This window comes from Nyctereutes procyonoides, unplaced genomic scaffold (genome assembly GCF_905146905.1).
Source record: "Nyctereutes procyonoides isolate TBG_1078 unplaced genomic scaffold, NYPRO_anot_genome, whole genome shotgun sequence".
Classification (NCBI taxonomy): Eukaryota; Metazoa; Chordata; class Mammalia; order Carnivora; family Canidae; genus Nyctereutes; species Nyctereutes procyonoides.
Genome location: NW_026575146.1, coordinates 32,111,261 through 32,134,227, shown reverse-complemented (window position 1 = coordinate 32,134,227; position 22,967 = coordinate 32,111,261). Strand labels below are relative to the sequence as shown.

General features: G+C 40.3%; 1 protein-coding gene across 2 annotated transcripts in view; it reads right to left on the bottom strand.

Moving 5' to 3' along the window:
- RSPO3 (R-spondin 3) overlaps positions 1–22,967 on the bottom strand; it is an 84,233-nt gene that overhangs the window by 49,230 nt on the left and 12,036 nt on the right. For both annotated transcript variants that reach the window (XM_055310575.1, XM_055310576.1), the window contains exons 2-3: positions 2,467–2,658; positions 419–565 (exon numbers count right to left, since the gene is read on the bottom strand). In XM_055310575.1, coding sequence (XP_055166550.1) covers positions 419–565; positions 2,467–2,658 — 339 coding nt within the window. The remainder of the gene's footprint in view (positions 1–418; positions 566–2,466; positions 2,659–22,967) is intronic.

Below are 22,967 nucleotides of genomic sequence, written 5' to 3'. Positions count from 1 at the left end.
GAGAGACTTCTAACTCTGGGAAACGAACTAGGGGTGGTGGAAGGGGAGGAGGGCGGGGGGTGGGGGGACCGGGTGACAGGCACTGAGGGGGGCACTTGACAGGATGAGCAGTGGGTGTTATTCTGTATGTTGGCAAATTGAACACCAATAAAAAATAAATTTATAAAAAAAATTAAAAATAATAAAAAAAGAAATAATGAAGCACCTATGGGGTTTTAAATTATACCATGACACATGCTGTGTCAGGCTGTGGAAAATCCGCTAAGACGGTATCTTTGTAAGGACGGATGAAGACAGCCCCTTGGAAATAGTCCCTCACATCCTTGTGAAATGGGACTTTGAGCGGCACTTCCACGGAGACTGACATTATCGTCCGAGGTGTTTCTCCTCCCCGGTAAATTTTAGAGTTCCTTCTCACCAATACTGACGCACTCCATGGTATGGTTGTTGGCTTCCAACCCTTCTGGGCAATTGTCAAGGCACTTTCCAAGGTGTAAGTAAAATCCACTTTTACACTTTGTGCAGAAATTTTTGTTGAAACAGGTATCACAGTCAGCTTTGCATTCTGAAAGAGAAAAAAAAAAAGAAAAGAAACACTCTTTCATTATCTTCACTTACCTGTTGCTGGTCCCAGGTCTGGATGCTTACAACGCAGGCACACAACATGGGACACAACATGGGACTCCTGTGTCAAACACACTTAGGATTCAAAATTATTGTGCCAAGCTGGATTATGGATTCGTCCACGGTCATTTAATTGATATACATCAGTCATTGACTTCAAAATTATCGTACTGATAGACCTATGAAAAGTTTCTTGGCCAATACATTTTCTGCCAAGAAAGTTTATAAGACCAAGTATCTATTTATATTAAATGACAGTAAAAAGTGTTTTATCAGGGGTTTAATGAAATATACCAGCTACTGCTTTTGGGCTGTTTTGGAAGTCTGTTCATTTGTCCAACAAATATTTGATTGCCCATTATGTGCGTAGCACTATTCTAGACATTGACTGTCAACAGTGCATAAAAGGGAGATTAGGACTTCACAAAGCTTACATTTTAGGAGGGGAGACACAATAAATAATAACAACAGTGACTCTTAAATGATGATTACTGTAAGTCAGATACTTATTTTATATATTGCCACTTAAACTTTTATATATTAAGTCACTTTTGATTATTTTATGATATTAAGTCACTTAAACCTCACAATAACTCAGTGAGTTAGCTCCTGCTCCTGCTCATTATAATTCCCATTTTATTTTATTTTTTATTTTATTTTTTTTAAATTTTTTTTTAATTTTTTTTATTTATTTATGATAGTCACAGAGAGAGAGAGAGAGAGAGAGAGAGAGAGAGAGAGAGAGAGACACAGGCAGAGGGAGAAGCAGGCTCCATGCACTGGGAGCCTGACGTGGGATTCGATCCTGGGTCTCCAGGATCGCGCCCTGGGCCACAGGCAGGCGCTAAACCGCTGCGCCACCCAGGGATCCCTATAATTCCCATTTTAAAGAAACCGAGTCTCAGAAGGATTATGTAAGTAGCCTGGGACCAGAGAGTACAGTGGTTTTGGAAACCAGGCAGTCTCGTTCCAGACTGATAAGTGCTCTGGAAAGAGTAACGGTAACAACCAAAGCTGGGAGAGAGATATGGCAAATGATAGATAATGGGGAAAAGGTTGATTATGGTGAGTAAGCTGGTCACGAAATGCCTCCCTGGGAATGTGACCTATGAGCAGAATCTTAGATGAAAGAAGAGAGTCAACCACGCACAGATGTGGGCAAAGAGCTTTCTGAATGGCCAGAACAGTCAGTGTAGAATAGTAACTGCAAAAGCCTCGAGGTAGGAGGATCTCACAAGAAGGCCAGGAGGTCAGTGAAAAGGGGCTGAGGTGCAGCTGCAGGAAAGGAGTCTGCGAGGGAGGTGGGGCCCCGGCCCATGACAGAGGAGTGGTATTTCCAAATTTACGTAGTGACAGGGTACTGGGTCTCCAGTGGGGAGAGTAGACGTTCTGAGTCCAAAGGAGAGGGGATATGTTAGTGTTTTCACACTTATTTCCAACAGATAGGTAAATGTTTCTTTTGCTGTACTAGAATCCTTCTTGAAGCAAAAATAGCTGAATTTATTCTTTAAGTCATTAAATACTTGGATCAGCTGTGATAATAATGGGAAGTTCGATGGCATTAACACTTACAGTACCTTTCTATAGGTTCCATGAGTAATAACCAGGTTCTCAGTTTCTCCTTTTACAGGGAAAAACAGCAACAACACAAAAGTTGAGTGTTTTTTGTGAGAGGTGAAAATTTTCCCACTCTAAGGGCTAAGTCCAAGTATGGTTTAGCCTAATCATCAGGTAAATATCATTATTTACTTAGCACTGAAAATCACAAATATGCTAGAGGCCAGGTCAAATCTGGAAAGCCCCCAAGGATGAGATAAAAACATAATTCTGTGTAGCACTTACTTGTACACTTATTTATATCTGGATATCGAGTTCCATAATATCCACTTGGACATGAAGAGAGACACACTCCAATCTGCTTCATGCCAATTCTTTCCAGAACAAAAAATAGTCTGGGCTTACATGACAAACATCCATTGTAATCTGAACACGTGGCACAGCCTCCTTGGCAGCCTTGACTGACGTTAGGATGCACTGAAGGGACAAATGCAGAAAGGCAAAAACAAGCGTTAAATCATAAATACAGAGGTTCGAGGACATTCTCCAGGCAGGAGATATACTTTGTGTATCTTTGTGTATATTTAGCTTTCAATTGGTGGTAATGGGTGAATGAGTTGGGATTTTCCCCTCTCTTTTCTATGATCTGGTATTTCCCTTTAATACAAACACATATTGTTTCTAATCTAAACGTTCTTAAAAATTTGAGACTTTGGAAACTAAGAATATACTGCCTCAAACCATTTATAGATTACACGCCTGCACGTGCGCACACATATGCGTAGAGAAAATATTCTCATCACACCAGCACCGTGGAAGATTAGAGACCAGGTAACTTGTACTTATTCACTGAAATCAATGCATATTAGTTTGCTTGTCATTTAGGTGGTGGATGCTAAGCAGGCATCTAATTTTTTCAAGCAAGGGTGACAACATAGAGGAAGGGTTGACTTGAGTAAGGGCACTTCCTTCTAGGATACATTTTTTCAACTACAATCTATTAGAGAACACAAATTTACTCTTGGATCTAATGCAAATTGATCTGAACATCAGCTCCTTGGAACCTCCCCTCCCATCCTTTCTTAAAATATTTGCTCTTTCATGAGTTTTATTTTTGTCAGTCCAAATTGATTCAATGATGAAAATGTGATATTTGTCTTACCAGCATTTCCACGTGATAGTATATAGTCATTTATGATTATAATATGTATAATGTTCAATGTTTTACCTTTGGGGAGAGATTCTTACAGTTCTTTTGTCCTCATCTTCCATCTGTTCAAGTAAAATATTTATCTGGTGAGGACATGGCACTAAAGATCCTTGCTACATATATTCCTAAGAATTCTAAGGTTTCCAAGGGTCACCAGTGTGTGTGGTGAGACTGTTCATTAACAAGTCTGAACAAATATAAACGAACACGTGGAAGATTCAAGTTTACTTAAGATCTTGACAACTTATGACTATTAACTGGTCATCAACACCTGCATATGAGCTGAGGGAAAACCATGGACTCAAGTACATCTCTCAGGTAGCTGGTATTTGGGATATTTCTTCTCCCCATGTGTTCTGTGTCCAAATACAATATAAGTAGCTTTATTGTCCTTCTAGGAATCCAGAAGGGAAAACCTGTGACCTTTATGAGAAACAAATGTTGATGTACAGGGGTGCGAAGGCATCCCAGTGTATTTCTGACTTCTTTTGTTGATGGTGCTGGGGTTAGGCTCTGATGGGCCTTGCCATTATCAGGTCTGACTTCAGAGCACTGTTTGGGTCTTGCTAAGTTCTTTACCACAAAAACAAATCCCACCAGGCTTAGTTAAAGGGGGGTACCCATAAGCCCAATCAGCCTTGCCGCAGGGGTGCAAGGGTTAGCTACCGAGAGGTCATTTGGTTGACCAGCATCCTCTGTCTAGAGGAAACCATCCCTGAATCAGCCACAGGAACCACAAGCAGCTCATTCTCATTCCAAGACGTTTTGTAAATAAACTGAGGAAATGTGTGGGGGAAGGGAGGTCTGCTTTTCCTGTACATGCTCCTCTGTGGGGTGGGGCGGACATATAAAGTGGCACAGGAGGTTTAGACATTATAGGACCTGGGAGACTTGTAAGTGAAAAACTTTCCCAAGTAACAGGGTCATTTTTCATGCCAGTAATTCAACATTAGAGACTTACGGAAAATATGTACATATTTTAAGTAGGGAAAGATCCTAAAAAGGAAAAGGATGAATCTAGTTGGGTCCATTTTAAGAAGTGTGAGATATAGGTAAAAACCTGTGAAACCTTCTCATATAGACCTCATTTTGAAAGAAAATCACTTCGGGCCCAGGGCTGTAAGTCACTCTGAGTTTGAATAAAGATGAGTTAGACTGGACAACAACCTACCTCTATCTCTGAAATGTAGCTGCTCAAAGGAAACACAATTGTAATTTCAAGGACCTTGAAGCTTTTGTCAATTATATCTTTAAATCAGTTATGAAAATAAACAGGATTTGCATGGGTAGAGCCTCAAAAACTAATATATATTAAAATAAATTTCATTTAAAAAATGGGTTTTGAATGATTAGAAGCATCTCCAGGAAAGAGCCCCATAAAAAGTCCCATGATTGGTAATAGTTCCCACCGAATTTATGAGACGTCCCAAAGTACCTTGCTCAATTCTTTCTCAAAAACTTGCACTCATGAAATCTAGCACAGTCAGCTTAAGCCATTGTGCTACATTCTTCTTGCTTGCTTTTTTTTTCCATATTTTTTCTTTTTAGACACAAGTTTTTGGCAAAGTAGATTTTTGAAAAAGTAAAGAAGACATAAATGTCCTAATTGAGAAATAAAATGCCTGTTTGTTTTTAATCAAACAAAATTTTGAATGTGGGCAGGCACAAATGATGGCAAACTTTATTTTTTCAGGAAGGTTTCAGTGTTATGCTGTGAGAAGTGGGGAAAATTGCGACTATGAAGCTCAGATTCTATGATTCTAAATTTTCTTTTACAGTTGAGTAGTGATTGTTTCTTGAATGCTGTATAAGGGTCACTCAAATTATACAGTCAGTATTACACAACTAGATACAAAATTCCCAAACTTCATCTTAAGGCAAATTTTTACTTTTATATGAAAACCACAGAAAACTTTGGTCTGGATTGACTGTAACAACTCTTTCAGCCTTAGAGTCTTATGATTCTAAAGAGAGAAAATTGAATTCTACTTTTTCATGCTTCTTCTTTTCCATTCCAAAAATAGCTTCATTTTGCATTTCTGAATCACCTTCCCCCCGCCCCAAACAATGCTTTTGGAGTATTATTTCATATGAGCAATGGAGGTGTTAGTGGTGCTGAGGTTTCATAGAATATCTAAGGTTTAAAATTAATCTTTGAAAACGAGTTGAACAAAACTAAAAGGAAACTTATGGAATGGGAGAAGATATTTGCAAGACATATCAGATAAAGGGCTTGTGTCAAGATCTATAAAGAACTTATCAAACTCAACACCCAAAAAACAAAAAATCCAGTCAAGAAATGGGCAAAAGACATGAACGGACATTTCTCCAAAGAAGACCCACAGGTGGCCAACAGACACATGAAAAAATGATCCACATCACTTGGCATCAGGGAAATACAAATCAAAACCACAATGAGATCCCACTTCATACCAGTCAGAATGGTTAAAATTAACAAGTCAGGAAATGTTAGATGTTGGCGAGGATGCGGAGAAAGGGGAGCCCTCTTGACACTGCTGATGGGAATGCAGGCTGGCGCAGCCACTCTGGAATAAATACTGGGTATTTACTCCAAAGATACAAATGTATTGATCTGAAGGAGCACCTGCACCCCGATGTTCATAGCAGCAATGTCCACAATAGCCAAACTGTGGAGACAGCCCAGATGTTCATCGACAGATGGACGGATAAAGAAGATGTGAGATACTTACATACATATATATGTGAATATTGCTCAGCCACCAGAAAGGATGAATACTTACCATTTACATTGATGTGGATGGAACTGGAGGGTATTATGCTGAGTGAAATAAGTCAATCAGAGAAAGACAACTATCATATGGTTTCACACATATGTGGAATATAAGAAACAGCACAGAGGGTCATAGGGGAAGGGAGGGAAAACTGAATGGGAAGTCATCAAAGAGGGAGGAAAACCACGAGAGACTCTTAACTATAGGAAACAAACTGAGGATCGCTGGAGGGGAGATGGGTAGGGGGTTGGGGTACCTGGGTGATGGGCACTAAGGAAGGCATGTGATGTGACGAGAACTGGGTGTTATGTGCAACTGATGAATTACTGAACTCTACATCTGAAACTAATGATGTACTGTATGTTAGCTAATTGAAGTTAAATTAAAAAAAGAAAACTAGTTGAAGTAATCACTATGTAAGTAGCCATGGTGGGGCTAGAGGAGGGAACACCCCAATTATCCACAACAAGGAGACTGGCATGAGTTCAGTGCAACTGATACATAAATAGTGGTTAATGGGGATCCCTGGGTGGCGCAGCGGTTTGGTGCCTGCCTTTGGCCCAGGGCGCGATCCTGGAGACCGGGGATCGAATCCCACGTCGGGCTCCCGGTGCATGGAGCCTGCTTCTCCCTCTGCCTGTGTCTCTGCCTCTCTCTCTCTCTCTGTAGCTATCATAAATAAATTAAAAAAATAGTGGTTAATGGAGATATGATGAACATAAACTGAGTGGAAGCACAGGATAGATCTAGATTATGGAACCCTTTGTGGGGTGTGCCAAGGAAATTATTCTGCAGATATAGGAGATTTTAATCTAGTGAGTGATGTGATCACATTTGTATTAGAAAGGTAATTTCTCCGGTAGTATGTAAGACACAGAAACTAGAAGACTAATCTAGTGATCAAGGTAAAGACTGATGATACCTTAAAATGTAACAAAGGCAGTGGTGAGAACGGTAGTATTCCAAGGATATTTAGGAGGTGGAATCAATCAAATATGGTAAGTAACAAAATGTCGACTGAACAAAAAAGAGGATGTGAATGAGATACTGCCTCACACCAGTGAGAAGGGCTAAATTAACAGGACAGGGAACAACAAATGTTGGTGAGGATGTGGAGAAGGGGAACCCTCTTGCACTGTTGGTGGGAATGTGAACTGGGGAAGCTACTCTGGAAAACAGTGTGGAGGGTCCTCAAGAAGTTAAAAATAGAGCTACCCTACCACCCAGCAATTGGACTACTGGGTATTTATCCCAAAGATACTGATGTAGTGAAATGACTGGACACCTGCACCCCAATGTTCATAGCAGCAACATCCACAATAGCCAAACTGTGGAAGGAGCCTCCACAGTTTGGCTATGGATAGGAATGGATAAGGAAGATGTGGTCTATGTATACAATGGAATATTCCTCAGCCATCAGAAAGCATGAATACCCACCATTTGCTTCAACGTGGATGGAACTGGAGGGTATTACACTGAGTGAAGTAAGTCAATTGGAGGACAATCATCATATGGTCTCACTCATCGGGGGAAATATAAGAAATAATGAAAGGGACTATAAGGAAAAGGAGGGGAGCTGAGTGGGAAAAATCAGAGAGGAAGACAAACCATGAGAGACTCCTAACTCTGGGAGACAAACAAAGGGTTGTGGAAGGTGGGGTGGGCGGGGGGATAGAGTGACTAGGTGATGGGCATTAAGGAGGGCATGTGATAAGATGAGCCCTAGGTGTTATACTATATGTTAGCAAATTGAATTTAAAGAAAATAAAATAAATGTAAAAAAAAAAAGGATGTGAGAAAGTGTGTTTTGAGTTTCAGTCAGTGAATAGAAACGATGAGGGACTGCTAGAGGAGTAAAAGCCTTCAGTTGGAGTGCTAGGGCAAGTTCATTGAACAAAATAGTCTAAATATACAAACGTGGCTTGGGATCATTTCATTTTGCAGATTTTATGAAATATCCAGAACGTGATGCTTAATAGATGGACCTTAATATTGTAATGGTTGCCAGAGACATAAATGAGAGTCTGGCTGTAGTGCCTTAATTAGAGAAGACATCTTGAAGGGAGGAGTGGCTGAAGAACACCAGAAGAAAGAAATGCAGTCCAAAATAAGGGACATTTGGTAAGAGAAAAAGACATATTTTCCGTGATTTTTAACCATACTTTGTATTTCTACATCACTTTTGTTCTCAAAGCATGCATCTCACAGAAAGCCAAATGGACTATGGTAACTATTGTTAGTAAGGACAGAAACCTTCACAGTTACTTATTTTGGAACCTCAAACTAGGACTCAAAGAAATGCTGCTGAAACTATAAGATAAATAGCAAATTCATGCCAAAGGTTAAAACCTAGATCTTTGATATCTAGTAACAGTCTCTTTATATAGAAGTAAGTTTTAGATGTGTAACAAGGGTAAATAGGAGTGGAAAAATGGACAGAATTCATAGGAACGTTAAATTGGGACTTTCCTTTTAAAATCTGTCAAACACATGGTAAAATTAGTGTTATCTTTCCCTAAAATTGGGAAATAGGAAAGCGCCTTTCTTAACTGACGAGAGCGTATGTCCATGCACAACTGAAACCAACTTGTGGGAACTGTCAAATTCCCTGAGTAAGTGACTTCAATTTCTGTAGCTGTTGAGCCTTCCTTCTACTTCTCTATTTGCTAATCTTGGGATGCATAGCTGATGCAACCGTATATAAAGGCTATTGTCATGAGAGTTAATCCAACATTTTTTAAAAGATCTACTTCTTTATTTTAGAGACAGCGAGTGAGCTTTGGGGGGAAGGGTGGAGAGAGAATCTCAGGCAGATCCCCTGCTTGGTGCAGAGCTGGGGGGTCGGCGCTCAACATGGGGCTCCACCTGGGGTTCAATCCCAGAACCCTGAGATCATGACCTGAGCTGAAATCAAGAGTTGGATGTTTAACCAATGGAGCCACCCTGACGCCTCTCCATTATTTTTGTTGAAACATCCAGAATATAGAGTCTTAAACGGTGGAGCACTTGGTAAATACACAATCTTTGGCTAGTTATGTTCAATGTTTACGATATAGCAAACCAACTGCAGTAGTAAAACCTAAACCCTATTACTGTAACAATTTAAGTGTAAGCTTCAAGGATTTGCCTTGGTTTAATCCCCTTCTAAAACCCAGCTGCAAATATACTCACATCTACTGTAAATTGCTGTGTGGAAGAAATCTAATATTGCACGCTGCCAACTGCCTCTGATGGTCATTTATTTGTGGGTAGAGAATTTTCAGAAGTACAAAATTCAGTAGACTTTAGGTTTATCCAAGGTTTGACTGAAGTCAAACTTACAGCATTCACAGTAAGTGCTAGCTATATGAAAGCAATGAAGTGATTTTATAATTCAGAGAACAAAAGGTAAATAAATTAACAAATTTGATAAAAGTTATTTTTAATAATATTCATTTAAAGACCGGATTCTTCCTAATGCATTCTTGTCTTCACAATATCCCACTGCCTGCTTTTCTCCCTGTAGTGACCTTAGGAGACAGGGTAGGAATAAGAGGCCAGTAGAATTCTATAACCAAAGCTATTTTTACATCTGTCCTTTCTTCCATGTCCTCTCCTTTTACGATGATGTTCACATTGACTGGAAGCTTCTCGAATAGGAGTTTGGTTGGTTTTCACAACGTCTTTATAATTTTCTTGCTGATTCCCACCTTCTACAACAGGGCAGCTACTTATTAAATGGGTTTCGAGGAAGAGTTTTTGATTATTGAACAGTAGATATGAAAGATAAGCCATTTATTTGTGTTTTTTAAAAATAATAAAGATGCAAGGGAGGTAAACACTTAATAGAAAGTATATATAATAAACTGGTTTTAAGTGGGTAGTGCCTATAAATATCTGATAAAGGAATAAAGTTTCAAATCATTTACACTGTGAAGATCTTAATTATGAAATAAAATCATTTGAAACAGTACAAGTTTTTCTAGTGCCATTTACTTCAGTTATCCATTCACCTAAAGGAAATGTAGATTTATTTCTTGCCCAAGTAAGGACAGCACATTTCTATCACACCTTGGGTCTGTCTTGTTATGGATTCACTTTTAAGTTGAATATAGTTATGGTCTTGGAAAGAGATGCTTCATGGGTCCTCTGGAATGTTTAGCATTGTTCACTTTAAAAATCTAATGTTAAAAATTTGAATCACTTGGCAGTGTCTCTCAAATTCTATTGAATCAATCCCAGAAATATTGAGAGTCCATGTTTCTTACTTATTCATAAGTTAAAGCAGCCAAGGCGGAGGAGACAATGGCTAGATCTCCACAATCGCTTGTTAGGGATAAACAGCAAAATATCAAAAGCTGTTTGAATGAATAAGACTATTAATTGGTGTACAATACTCCTTTCCATTCTCAGATGATGATATCTGGACGAGCAGGGTTCTATTGTAGTCCTCCACTGGTATTTCTCTTTTTCTTTCCTTTATTTTTTTCTCACTGGTATTTCTGACCAATAATTTGTCTGACCAGTTACATGTTTATATACACAAACATACACAGATTTTTGGAATGCAATATAGCCTCTGATGATGCATACATACATGTATATGTTGTGCATGTGTCTACGTATATGTATATATATGTAATTAGCCATGTGATGCACATACTCCATGTGGTCTTTTACTAAAATTAATGGCACAGACATGGACTGGACTAAAGCAGTTAGGATAATACAGCCTGCCACATCTCTGCCCCAGTGAATCAACCTTGAATACTCTGAACGTTTGTGCCCCAACCAACGGGTTCACCAAATTCCTAAAGTCTCAGAAAGGAATGTATTCACCAGCTGCTGAATACAGCCCCGTTAGGGCTCCACCATTATTATGTGGGGAAACATACTGTTTTTAATGGAAACTATTTCTTTGAGAACTTGGAAAATCTTTCTCTTTCTCTTACTGAATAATAATTTCCTGAAGGGACTCTAATATTTATATTCTATAAATACTTTAAAATAAAACCACAGCAATAAAACAGACCTAACATTAAATAGCAATTAGCTAGACTTTCCACTAAAATAAAGCCAGCTCAAAATATTATGAAAATGGCTAGCAAATGATGGCAGATATAGAATTCCTGAAATCCAAGCAATGATGAATATTTCGTAGCTGGATGCCAACGTGGTGGCCAATGCCCGTGCTCTGTCTCTCCGCAGGCTGCAGAAGGAGGACTAGAAATGAAAGGCAGATGAGAGAGGGTCTGAATCAGACACACGTCGTGAAGACTGTGGTTAAGGTTCTCAATGCAGATTTCTGCTATCTCACTAGGTACCTAACACCCCACATGATGTAGGAAATGTAGGGGGTGGACAAGACATCTAGCTCCTGATCCGATGATGTGCATCGGGTAGTAAGCAAGTAAACAATTAAATGCTTATATTCTGGGGGAGGGGGGTTGGTGTGAGTGAATAAGCAGGTAGATAAGACAGGGAACAACTGTGGGGAGCTACTTCAAATGCAGTGGTTGGGGAAAACATCTTTTAGAATGTCAGCCTTTAGCTGAGAGCTGGAGAGTGGTTAGGAGGCAACCAAGAAAACCAAACCGAAGGGAGGAAGAGACTCCAAGGTGGAGATTTTAGGGCTACGGGAAAGACCAGGCATAAGGAGAAGCCACAGGGAATCAATGGGGCTGCAGCGCCCCGGGGAGTAAGAGGCAACTTTGGAGAAAGAGGGTAGAGCCAGAGCCTACAGAACCTTCCGGAATGTGGTAAACAGCTGGGATTATATACCAAGTGTATTTAAAGTCTGCATTGCTGAGCGTGTATCAGAATGAAAGGAAAGAACATCCTTTGCCTGACATTGTTATCCATGTCAATTTTTGTTAACTTTATGAATCGTGAAGCAGAACTAGCATCCTGTATGCCTTGAAAAGATGTTGTCTTATCAATTTTTATATTATAGGAGAATGTTCTAAGTAGCCACAAGATAGAGGTTTACATTCAGATTCTAATCTGCAAAAAGACTGTGCATCAATCTACGTGGGGGTTTTTTTTGTTGTTGTTTTTGTTTTTTGCTCTTGGAAACATTTAATTTTGCCTTTGTTTCTTCTATCTTTCGTGATCAGTTATTTTAGTTTGCTTCAGTTTTACATTTTTGTTCTCTTTTCCTGGAGTGTGTGCGTGTGTGTGGGATAGTGGTGGTGGTAAAGAGAAACAGGAAAATTATGAAACACATAAGAGGTCATACGAACAAATAAAGAGAATAAAAATAAAACATTTTGCAATCTTGCATATAATCTTTTCTGTATTTCTCTGAATTCTTGCCATTAGTGATGCACACGGACAAAGCCTAGGTAATTTAGAGTAATTTAGAGCAACAACATTATGGTCTTTCACTTCTAATCTCCCTTTTAGGATCTCTATGCTATGTTCTTTTTTTTTTTCCATGAAATAAATTAATAACTTGTGGGCTAATTCCAAAGTTGATTCTTCAAAAGTAGTGAAAACCATATTAGTTTTCCTGTGACCTACCAGACAGCTATAATTGATTCTGCTGTTGACACTGCAACAGAAAGCATTTGTACAACCAAAAATAGTGTTTTTTTTTTTCCTAACCACAAGTAGAAAATCTATCATAAGGTTAATGCACCCTGCTACGGGTATAAAATGTAAGGTACTGAATCAGCATCTCCAACTGTCGCTAAGGAAGGGAAAGCTTCCCCTTTTCCAAGTGGCCATGTTCCCAAATGGAGGTGAATAGAGGACAAGGAGGAGCGGATAGGGGTAATGGAGACCCAGATTCCGTAGAGAGCCAGGACCTGTTGATGAGTTAGTGGGTGGTAATAACAGCATTTTTCATGAGACAGATCCAACAGTGTTCATCCAACAGTGGGAATCATTATGTGCTCTGGTCTGGCTGAGAACTCCATTCCTTTTTTTTTTTTTTTTAAGGAGAGAATTAATTACAAATCAACATAAACAGAAAATGTGATAGTTTAAGGGTAATGAATCTGCATGGGTGTGATTCCATAACTACTAAGTTTGCATTCTTGAACGAAACAAACTTCAGTGTGTGCTAAAAACAAACTCTACTTTGTTATATTATGAATAAACTTGGATCTTCTTGCCACATAGCATGCTAAAGTAGCATATCTGATGGCTGAAGTCTTAGCATAAGCAAACAGCAGGCAAAAGGCTTGTGGTATTTTAACAGGCACAAGAAGATGTGCAAATAGTGGGTATACCATTAAATAAATCCAGCTTTATGTGTTCCATCTAAAATCCTGAGCAGAGAAAATAAGTGGATTTTTCTCCCAGATTCACAAAATTGCTGACAGAGCAGAAGTTGCTGACATGTACCTTCATGAATTGCATGCATTTTTGTACTTAATGTGCATGGGCCACTGCATCACCATCTCATTCAGACATGGGCCCTGCACACTTCCCAGGGGAGCACAGGGACTGGGAGATGGAAAACTGGCTTTGGATTCATATGGACTTCTGACTTTTACGAGCTGAATAACCTAAATTTATCTCTTTATCCAGCTACTCAAACTACCCAACATTCACACACTGCTAGTGAGTGAGCATCTAAAGATGGATAAAACCAATAATCTGTATCAAGGAGTTTGTAGCCTGGGTATTTAGATACAAGTTGCTCAACCTCTTTGAACCCAGGCGTTCTCGTCTTTAACAAGGGAATATCTACTTGATCGATCCTGGGGGGGGGGGGGGCGGATTACAGGAGATCACATGGAAGCACCCGGCACCCTTACAGGCACTCATTACAAGTCCGTATGGGTAAGGCATTTCATTTTACCAAGAAGTACTAACTATAACCTTGTGCTATTTCGACTCTTATTTAAGGCAGCTGCGAAGCTTTAGTCAATAATGACTCAAAAACCCCCACACAAGCAAGGAGGCTGGAGAGAGTGCAGATGTTGATGCTTCTTCTACCATAGGGGAAAACTGGGGAGCCAGGGACTCGCTAACGGTCATAGAAGGAGACAGCTTTTACTATCAGATAAGAACATTCTGGGCAAGAAGTCCGCGGGGACTCCAGCCCCCCTCTGAAGACGAGGACCTGCTCAAACAGATTGCAAGAGGTAAGGCATGCCTAGAAATGATACTCAGATGGTACAGAGAACCTGGAAGTGTATGCCAGTAAGGTTCTAAACCTGTGCTCCATAGGATGGAGCTGGAGTGCTTTTTTAATAATGCGAATGCCTGGGTTTCATTCCAAAAGATTCTGACTCAGGAATGAAGAGGTGGGTCCAGGCAGTTGCATCTGTAAGGACGACTCCAGGTGAATGGGACACGGGTGACATCCATGCTCTACTTTAATATCACATCATTGCGATGTTCACAATAAGTATTTATCCCTCTTCTAGGGACTGAGAGACAAAACCTGGTCTCTGACTCTAGAAGCCTACAATGCAGTTAGTAAAAGTCTTTTTATATCTGGAGGCCCATAAATATTTAGACTAGAAATTTATCACAAGAGAAACTACAAGGCAGGGGCAATTCCTGATGGCTGAGGTCACCTGAGGATGCCATAGAACAGTCAGGAACAGTTATGAGACTTGAATGAAAAGAAGACTTTGGACAAATAGAAAGGGAGGAAGACAATGCTAGGGACAAGAACGTTATGTATGAATACATCAAGAAAATTTGGGAGAATGGTGACTATTACCGTGGAATTTACAGGATTTTAGAGCTCTTCTTTCTCTCTTTAGTTTCAGATGAGAACACTGGTACACCCAGTTAATTAGCTTCCAGCTGATAGGATCATAAACCTTTGGAAGTTTAGAGGGATTGAGTTCAAACAGCCTACCCAGAGCAGCCCATTTAATCATGCTTAGTAAAACAAATCTTACATTTTGGGGGCAGCCAATATAATTATTTTATAACATCTCTACATACTGAACATCTTAAAACATCTCCCCACATTGAACATAAACCTGCCTGTCTTCCAGGAAGCTCTAGGACCAGAGAGCACACCCAATACATTGTCTCCTTTTTCCTCAAGATAGTTTGTTAAACAGTGCTTGGTGCTTTGGATGCGAAGACGGATAAGACCTAGAAGTTTGAAGTATGGTGAGAGACCATAAACAAAGAAAAGCCAGTGAGGTAAATATTATGTGCAAGGCCTTGGCAGAAAGGAGACAGCTAACCATCTGGAACCACCTACTTGGAAATCCTGACATCCGAGCGGGATTGTGAGAAGTATGGAGAAACTGGGTCGGGGTTTGAATTTAATCTTTTATATAACTGGAAGGAACTGTTTAGAGAGAAATCAGTGACATGATTTAATTTGGTTTTGAGCAAACACTCTGAAAACAAAAAGAAGAATTTCTGAGAAGGAGAAACTAAACGTTGAGTTAATAGGACGGTATGTTGTTCCATACCTGGCACGGCTGTTAGCTGAATTAGAAGGCGCATTAATGGGAGCAAGGCAAAAACAGGACATGGATTTTTAAGTTATTTCCAAAGAAGAATGGGCAAAGTTGACAGGATTTGACAATTTTAAATGGGTAAGTGAAAAAAAAGAAAACCAAAAAAGTGGTAAATGAAGGAATAATATATGTTGATTTGGGGGTTTCTAACTGGGGAGATGGGGAACAAAATGATATAATTAATTGAGATATAGAGATCCAGAAATATCCAAGTAGAAAGACAGGTGACTGAGGGAGGGAGAAAAGCAGGTAAAAATGATTTTATTGAGGTCCTGGGGGCTTGGGCTGGTCTTATTCTTCCTTTGTATCCCAAACAGATAGCCCAGGTCTAGGCATATTGATGAGTTCATGATAAATCATAAAGAACAAATAAATCCCATTTTATATATATAAAAAAAAACAAACCTCCAAAATGAAGAACTGAGACTGATGGAATGTTGATGCCTTCCCAAGGAAGGATCACCCAGCCTTAGTGGCACTCTTCAGAGGTTTTTTGATTTCACTAAAATGTGAAATTCAGGAGAGAAATAAAGGGGAGCAAAAGTTAAGACCGAACACGAGGAGCGTGTGCAGCAGGCTAAGGGCTTTACCGTGGAGATGAGAAGGCAGCATTGCGGTTCTGAAAGGGGATGGAATTCTAGGAAACGCTCATGCGTTATGGAAGTTCAGGAAACAAAGCTGGGGGATCCTAACCTAGCATCTCAACCATCACACCTGAGCATGCACGAACTCAGGTGTGGAATCTGAGAGCCTTCCAAGGCCAGAGAGAGCCAGGATGCTGGAGCTAAGCTTAGCTTCTTACAGCATCATTACCCGATTACATTTTCCAGAGTTTGAGATCCTTCTCTGATGTTCAGTTCTGGTGATAGTCACTGTGGGGGCAGGACTCGGAAAAGGAGTACTGAGAGCTGCCCCGAGTAGGAGCAAAGACACCTGCCAGTTCTTCCTCTGGTTTTCTGCCTTCCTCACTGGCTAAAACACATTCTCCTTTGCCGCATGCTTCATTGTAAGTAATCATTCTACATGGAGACTCCAGAGCCAAAGAGAGACCCAACACGGCTCACCTTGCATCAGACCTCCAAGAGCTTTGGTCCCTGGCTCCCCAGAAGGTGCACTCATCAATATTTATTAGGGAGCTGATTCCAGAGTCCTGATTCATTACCTCTCTATCTAACAAAAATACTAATTATAGACAGTAAAACAGCAAAATGGGAAAGATCTTTTCTCATAATCATTCACAGGACATTATGGTGATTTTACCCCCCCTCCCCAGCCTCCCCCACCGCCTTATCTGCGGTTTTGCTTTCCACTGTTTTGGTTACCTGCGGAAACCAGGCTTGGGGAGCAGATGGCCCTTCCTCTGACAGTGTCCAAAGGTCAATAGTACCCTAATGCTTATGTCACTTGCCTCACTTCATCTCATCACGTGGCATTTTGTCATCTCGCATCGTCACAAGAAGGGGAGTGTGGTACAATGAGATATTCTGAGTGAGCAAGCGAGCACATTTACATACCTTTTATTACAGTATGTCGTTATAATGGTTCTACTTTATTATTAGTGATTATTAACTTCTTACTGTGCCTGATGCATAAACTGAACTTTATCATAAGTGTGTATGTGTAGAAAAGAAACAGTGTATATAGGGTTTGGTGCTATCTCCAGATTCAGGCATCTACTCGGGGGTCCTTGGAATGTGTCCCCTGCAGATGAGGAGGGACGACGGCCTAGCACTACGAATCTCTATTTTTAGTTTCTTTTAGTTTATAAAGACTATTAGGGGAGGCATGGGCTTAGAATTTTATTCTTAGATTTGAAAGCAGTTTTGTTCAGTCTTTAAAATGGCTTATTGAGCAGTCTTTTTACTCAGCATCCCTTTTTGCCCCCTGAATGGGGCTCACACACGGGTATTTAGAGGGAAAGACCTTAATGATCCATCAATTCACCTTGTCAGCCAGGAAGAACAATCTAATCCATAATAAAGATTCCCCCTAATTTATATGTCTTTATTTTCAAACCCAAAGAAATTATACTTGAAGTATAAATAAAATCTAAAAAAATGAAAAAATAAAATAACAAACCAATTACACATACTCTCATCAAGTACACTTGTCAGTTTGCTCATCAAATGCATTTTTTTAAAGCTTTTATTTATTTATTCACGAGAGAGCCAGAGAGCGAGGCAGAGACACAGGCAGAGGGAGAAGCAGGCTCCCTGTAGGGAGCCCAATGTGGGACTCGATCCCAGGACCCTGGGGTCACGGCCTGAGCCGAGGGCAGACACTCCACTGCTGAGCCACCCAGGCGCCCCTGGTTTGTTGTTTTAAATTGTGCCCTATCATGAGTCATGTTAGACTGGGGCAACAGGTTATAGTAACTTTTTAGATTTGGATCTCATGGAGTAAGGAAATAAAGAGATTGTGAAATAAGTGTTGCTCCAGCAAGCAGATAATTCTCTTTGAAATGACCTTTAACTAAACAAATAAGAATCATGTTGCCAGAAGATCCACAGAAGACTTCTCTGGAAGGCCATCCTTGGCACCTATCTGCTGGGTGGCCTTTGGTGTTGTAGAATGGCCACAGGAGCTGTTTCTACTCGAGGGTCCACTACCAAGTGACTTCAGGCAGCTGACCTACTTCTCGGGACTCTTTTATTTTTTTCCCCCTCTTAAGTAATATGGGGAGATTAGGCTGGCATAGGCCACTCCCCAAAACCTTCCTGCTACTAAAAGGTGTTGCATACCTAATCCACACGTGCTCGTGCTCTTGCTCTAATCTCGTGTATCGCCTTAAAGGGCCCTGTCCAGGTGCCAAAGCCAGGAATCTAAGAGTCCCACTCGCCCCCCATCACCACCACTCTTCCCCACGGATTCTGCATCCTTAACTAAGAGAGCCCCCATCACTCCACTTCCCCGGGACTACTGCTACCAGGCGGCAGACAGAGCGAGCTTCTAGGAACAATAGTTCAGATCTTATCAGGCCCCTGCTCTCCAAACAGCTGAAAGGCTTCTCCGTGGTGCTCTTGCCCAGGAGCCGCCTGTGTCACTCAGCTCATTCAGGGGCCACGAGGAGGACCGTCTCGGCTGCGGAGAGAACCTCCCCCCACTGCCACCTCCTCCAGCATTCTCTTCTTGATGAAAAGCAGAGTGGGACGGGACAGCTGTGCGCTAAGTCAGAGGGTCTGGGTATACTCTCACCCCTACCATTGCGGGCTGTCACTCGGGGCAGTTGCTTCGTGGTTTTGAGCCTCAGTTTCTTCACTTACAAAATAGATAAAATGTATCGTGAGGTTGTTGTGAGGTTTACAAGAGATGATATACATAAAAACACCTGATATGTGCCTTTCTTTACTCAAAAGCTTTCACAAGTTAGTAACAACATACTGAAAATAATTGCATCGTGCCCTTTGCAAGGCTCTGCATCGTGGCACCCGACATCATGAAAGCTGTCAACCGGTGTCAGGAAAGCTCATCAGGAGACTTACGTAAGACGTCCAAATAACACATTGATATGTGTTTGCCAACGTGGTGCTTTAAGTCGATCGGATGGTATGTCGCATGGGGTGGTCAAGGGGTTACCATAAAAGGTTTGAAAAGAATGCCTCCGTGAGATGGACAAAAATGCACTATTTTTAAGCACATGGCATTTTAATATTTGTTTGGTAAAAGTAATTCCAGTTAGTGAACTAGCGTGAAAGTTCAACTATAGAAATTAGTCAATGTGCCGAAAAGGGAAATTTGCTCAGCCAAACTACGTCCTTTCATTACAAGCTTTACCTAACAATGCCAACTACGTTTACAATACGCATAGCATACTTCCTATGATTGTCAAAGACGTCATGCTAAACGATGACTCTTATTCATTGGTCATAAATTTTCAGACAAGATAATACTGGGAGGCCCAATAAATTCCAGTGTTTTCAGTTGATCTTCCTTCCACCTTCCTGCTTCGTCCTCACATGCTGTTCGATAGCCTTGTTTTCCAGAGAAAAATCTGAATGTGCATTGGCTCGCTCGTTTGTAAACTATCTCATTAATTTCCAATTCTCTTTAAACAAGCCTTAAAAAGAAATGTTCTGCAGCTTAGAAAGAGTATCTAACAGCTCTGATTTACCTTTAGCCGGAAAACGTTTAATTCTAGGTAGGTTCCTAGGTTCTTTCTTTAACCACCGGGACATGCCACAAAAGCAGGTTTAATGTGTGCTTTGCTCACTTTTGTAATTTTAGCATGTGCTAAATGTTCAATAAATCACTGCCACATGAATGGATTTATGCTGTTTTAGTTAGGGCTAAGTTTAATTTCAATCTTTCCTCATATTTTTCTTCCGATAGAATTTCTTTTTTCACCTGCTAGCTTTAAAAAAAACATATGGTCTAACAAACTCCGTGTAAGTATAAAAAGAAACTCGTGCTTTTGAACTGCAGCCCTAACTCCACATTCCTGAAGTTGTGACTGACAACTCTCTAAGGAAAAGGAAGAGCTCTTTGATTTTCCTGTTGGGGGGACTCTGAGATCAGTCTCTTGCTTTCAGATAAGTCAAAGATTACGAGTCCCATTTTATAAGGGGTGCAACACAATCGCAGACTAAAACAATGGTTTATCTAGATTATAGGGCGGAATATGATTAGAAATCAACCCACTTGCCCTCTAACATGGGATTTCTTGAACTGCAGTCCAAAATCCAGAAGATATAGATCCAAAAAAGACGATTAGAAAGATGTTATTCTTCTACAATAAAGTTTATGAAATTTCCATTTCCTCTTCCTTAAACTTATTTTATTTTTCTTTGCTACATTGTGGACAAATTTGGGATTCAAGTGGGACTCAACTGAAGACTCAGCAGTGAAGAACTGTCATTATACATTCGAAGCAAAATAAGGAAAAGTGAAATCCCACTGTAGATATTTTAATAGCATTATTTACACAGCATCTTTTTTTCTACAGCGCTTTTATACAGAGGGGGAAAATCCTTATGTAAAAAAAAAAATCCTACTCCTATAAAGAAAGCAAACTGCATATACCACTAAGAAATCTGAGATAGTGACACCAATAAAGTAAGTGAATTAAAATTCAAAGCTTTTTAGATTTTAGTGTAGGTCCTAAATCATCAAAGGCAGAAACTAACAATAACTAAAGGATATACACCTTTTCTAGTCAAGTATTCTAATCATTAATAGTGGAGAATTCATTTGAAATTTAGTCAGTGAAGCCTCTGATGCTTTCAATTACTTAGCTGTGTTATCCCCTAGTACATACATAATAAATATTTGAAAATCTCAAGCAAATAAGAAGATGCAGAAGTGGAACATGGGGGCGCTTCGGCCCCTTGGGGCTAGGGTACCATGCTATCTTAACAAGTGATATTTGATATAAGCACCAGAGCCCAGCCGTTATCCCTTTTAATAGTCTTTAAATAATAATATAGAAACCAGAGCTTATGTAAAGCAGGATCTCAGATATATTACTTTATTTGGGAGGGAGCATGGACACACAGGTAAAAACTGCTCTTGAACATGTTGATGAAGAGATCTGTAATCACCATCCTCCTCCATCTTTTTTAAAGCACTGGAACACCAGTAGCAAATCTTTATTATTTTCAACTAAAATTAACTCATTTCCCCTACATTCTGTGCAAATTGAACCATGTCTCTGCGGCGATAATTTAAAATTATATTTTGCAGGTCACATTAGGTACAGTTGAACGTAATTCCTCTTTTGATTCTTTTACCCTTAGTCTTTTCCAGTGTATTGGAATCTGTGCATCAGATAGCATAAGGCCTACCCTTGCAAACATTAATAAGACCTATCCTTTAGGAACAGTTACTTACACTTTGTTTAATCTCTAATGGAAAGGATTTCTCTAAATATTTACACCAGAACAGTTGTCAGAATGAATCCTGCAAAATTGCTGGCATACTCCCAGGAGCAGGGAACTGGCATGGGGGAGGGGAGACTCCTGGTCCCTGGTCGTATAATTTTAAGCAGTCCTAGAATTTCAGGGAGCTGCTTGCTGGAGTCTGAAGGGTTTGTATTAACAAAAAGGTACTTCAGTGTGTAGACCAATTCAAGTAAAGTATCTCAACAGCCACTTTCGTTTATTGCTCTTGTAAAAATGACTCTCCGTTTGCTTCAGGTTTAAACTAAAGGAATTATTTAGGTTTCAGAGACCCGGTAAATAAATTGTGTATGAGAAAAGAAACTTGTACAAGAGGTGTGAAGAAACACCAGACTTACTCTGCGCGAGGGTCCCAAGGTGCTTAATAGAACTGACTTGTTGCTTCCATGAATTGCTGAGTGAGAGTTAGCATGCAAGACTTAAACAGGAGAGACCCGAAATCTGCCAAGATAAATGCAGCAGTGTTTTATAAATTAACTCAGCTGTCTGTGTGTTTGTTTTTTCTTTGGAAGATTCTAAAATTAAGACTGTTCGACTCATCTTAGCATTGGTTTAGAATTTGGAGAGTATTTGAGGAAGTGATTTGGGGCTAGGAAGGGTAGAGAAAATATCCTGCACTGGAAAATGTTGGCAATTTTCATTGGAAATGTGTTCTTACCTGAAGAAAAGTAGCCCTTTTGCCTCTCAACCTGCTAATTAAATAGTTTGGTTAAACACTATCAAATAAAACTTTCTGGGATTATAAACTCTTCATTTATAGTATGGGCAATATATTAAGTTCAGAGACAGTTTTTAATGAATTTCTGGAAAGCTGGTCAGATGTCCACATGGGTGCTGAAAATGGCAGTGGTAGCCTGAAATGGTTGGGAGCTCCTTTTTTCTGGAAGTCTCCTTTACTCTATTAGAAATTAAACTTTGAGGGGAATCCCTGCATGGCTCAGCAGTTTTGTGCCTGCCTTCGGCCCAGGGCATGACCCTGGGGCCCCAGGATCGAGTCCCACACCAGGCTCCCTGCATGGAGCCTGCTTCTCCCTCTGCCTGTGTCTCTGCCTCTCTCTCTGTCTCTCATGAATAAATAAAATCTTAAAAAAAAAGAAATTAAACTTTGAGGTATGGAGATATAATGCTCACAGGTCTGAAAACACACATGAATCAGGACTGGGTCCCGGAAGCTCAGTGCTGGGTGGAAAGGCACATGCTATTGATTATGGATACTCGGGTCAAGTATGCATCTCCACCATCCTGCCGGGGTAACCGGGTTCTGAGGGAATTCCACTGATCTATGTTAAAAGCTTGGGTCTGCATCAAGCTCTGGACTAGAAACCTGGGTGGATGTCTTGGAAATGTGCTATAGGAAAGAGAGATCGCCCCTTCTTTGTGGAAGGGGCTAAGAGTTACCTTAAGAGTTGGCTTGAGGATGGCATGAAGTGAGGAGGGCGGGGAATAGAGGGAGGAGCGGCTGAGGATGCCACCTGTGGGCTTTTTTTCTTATTGCCAAACAGCA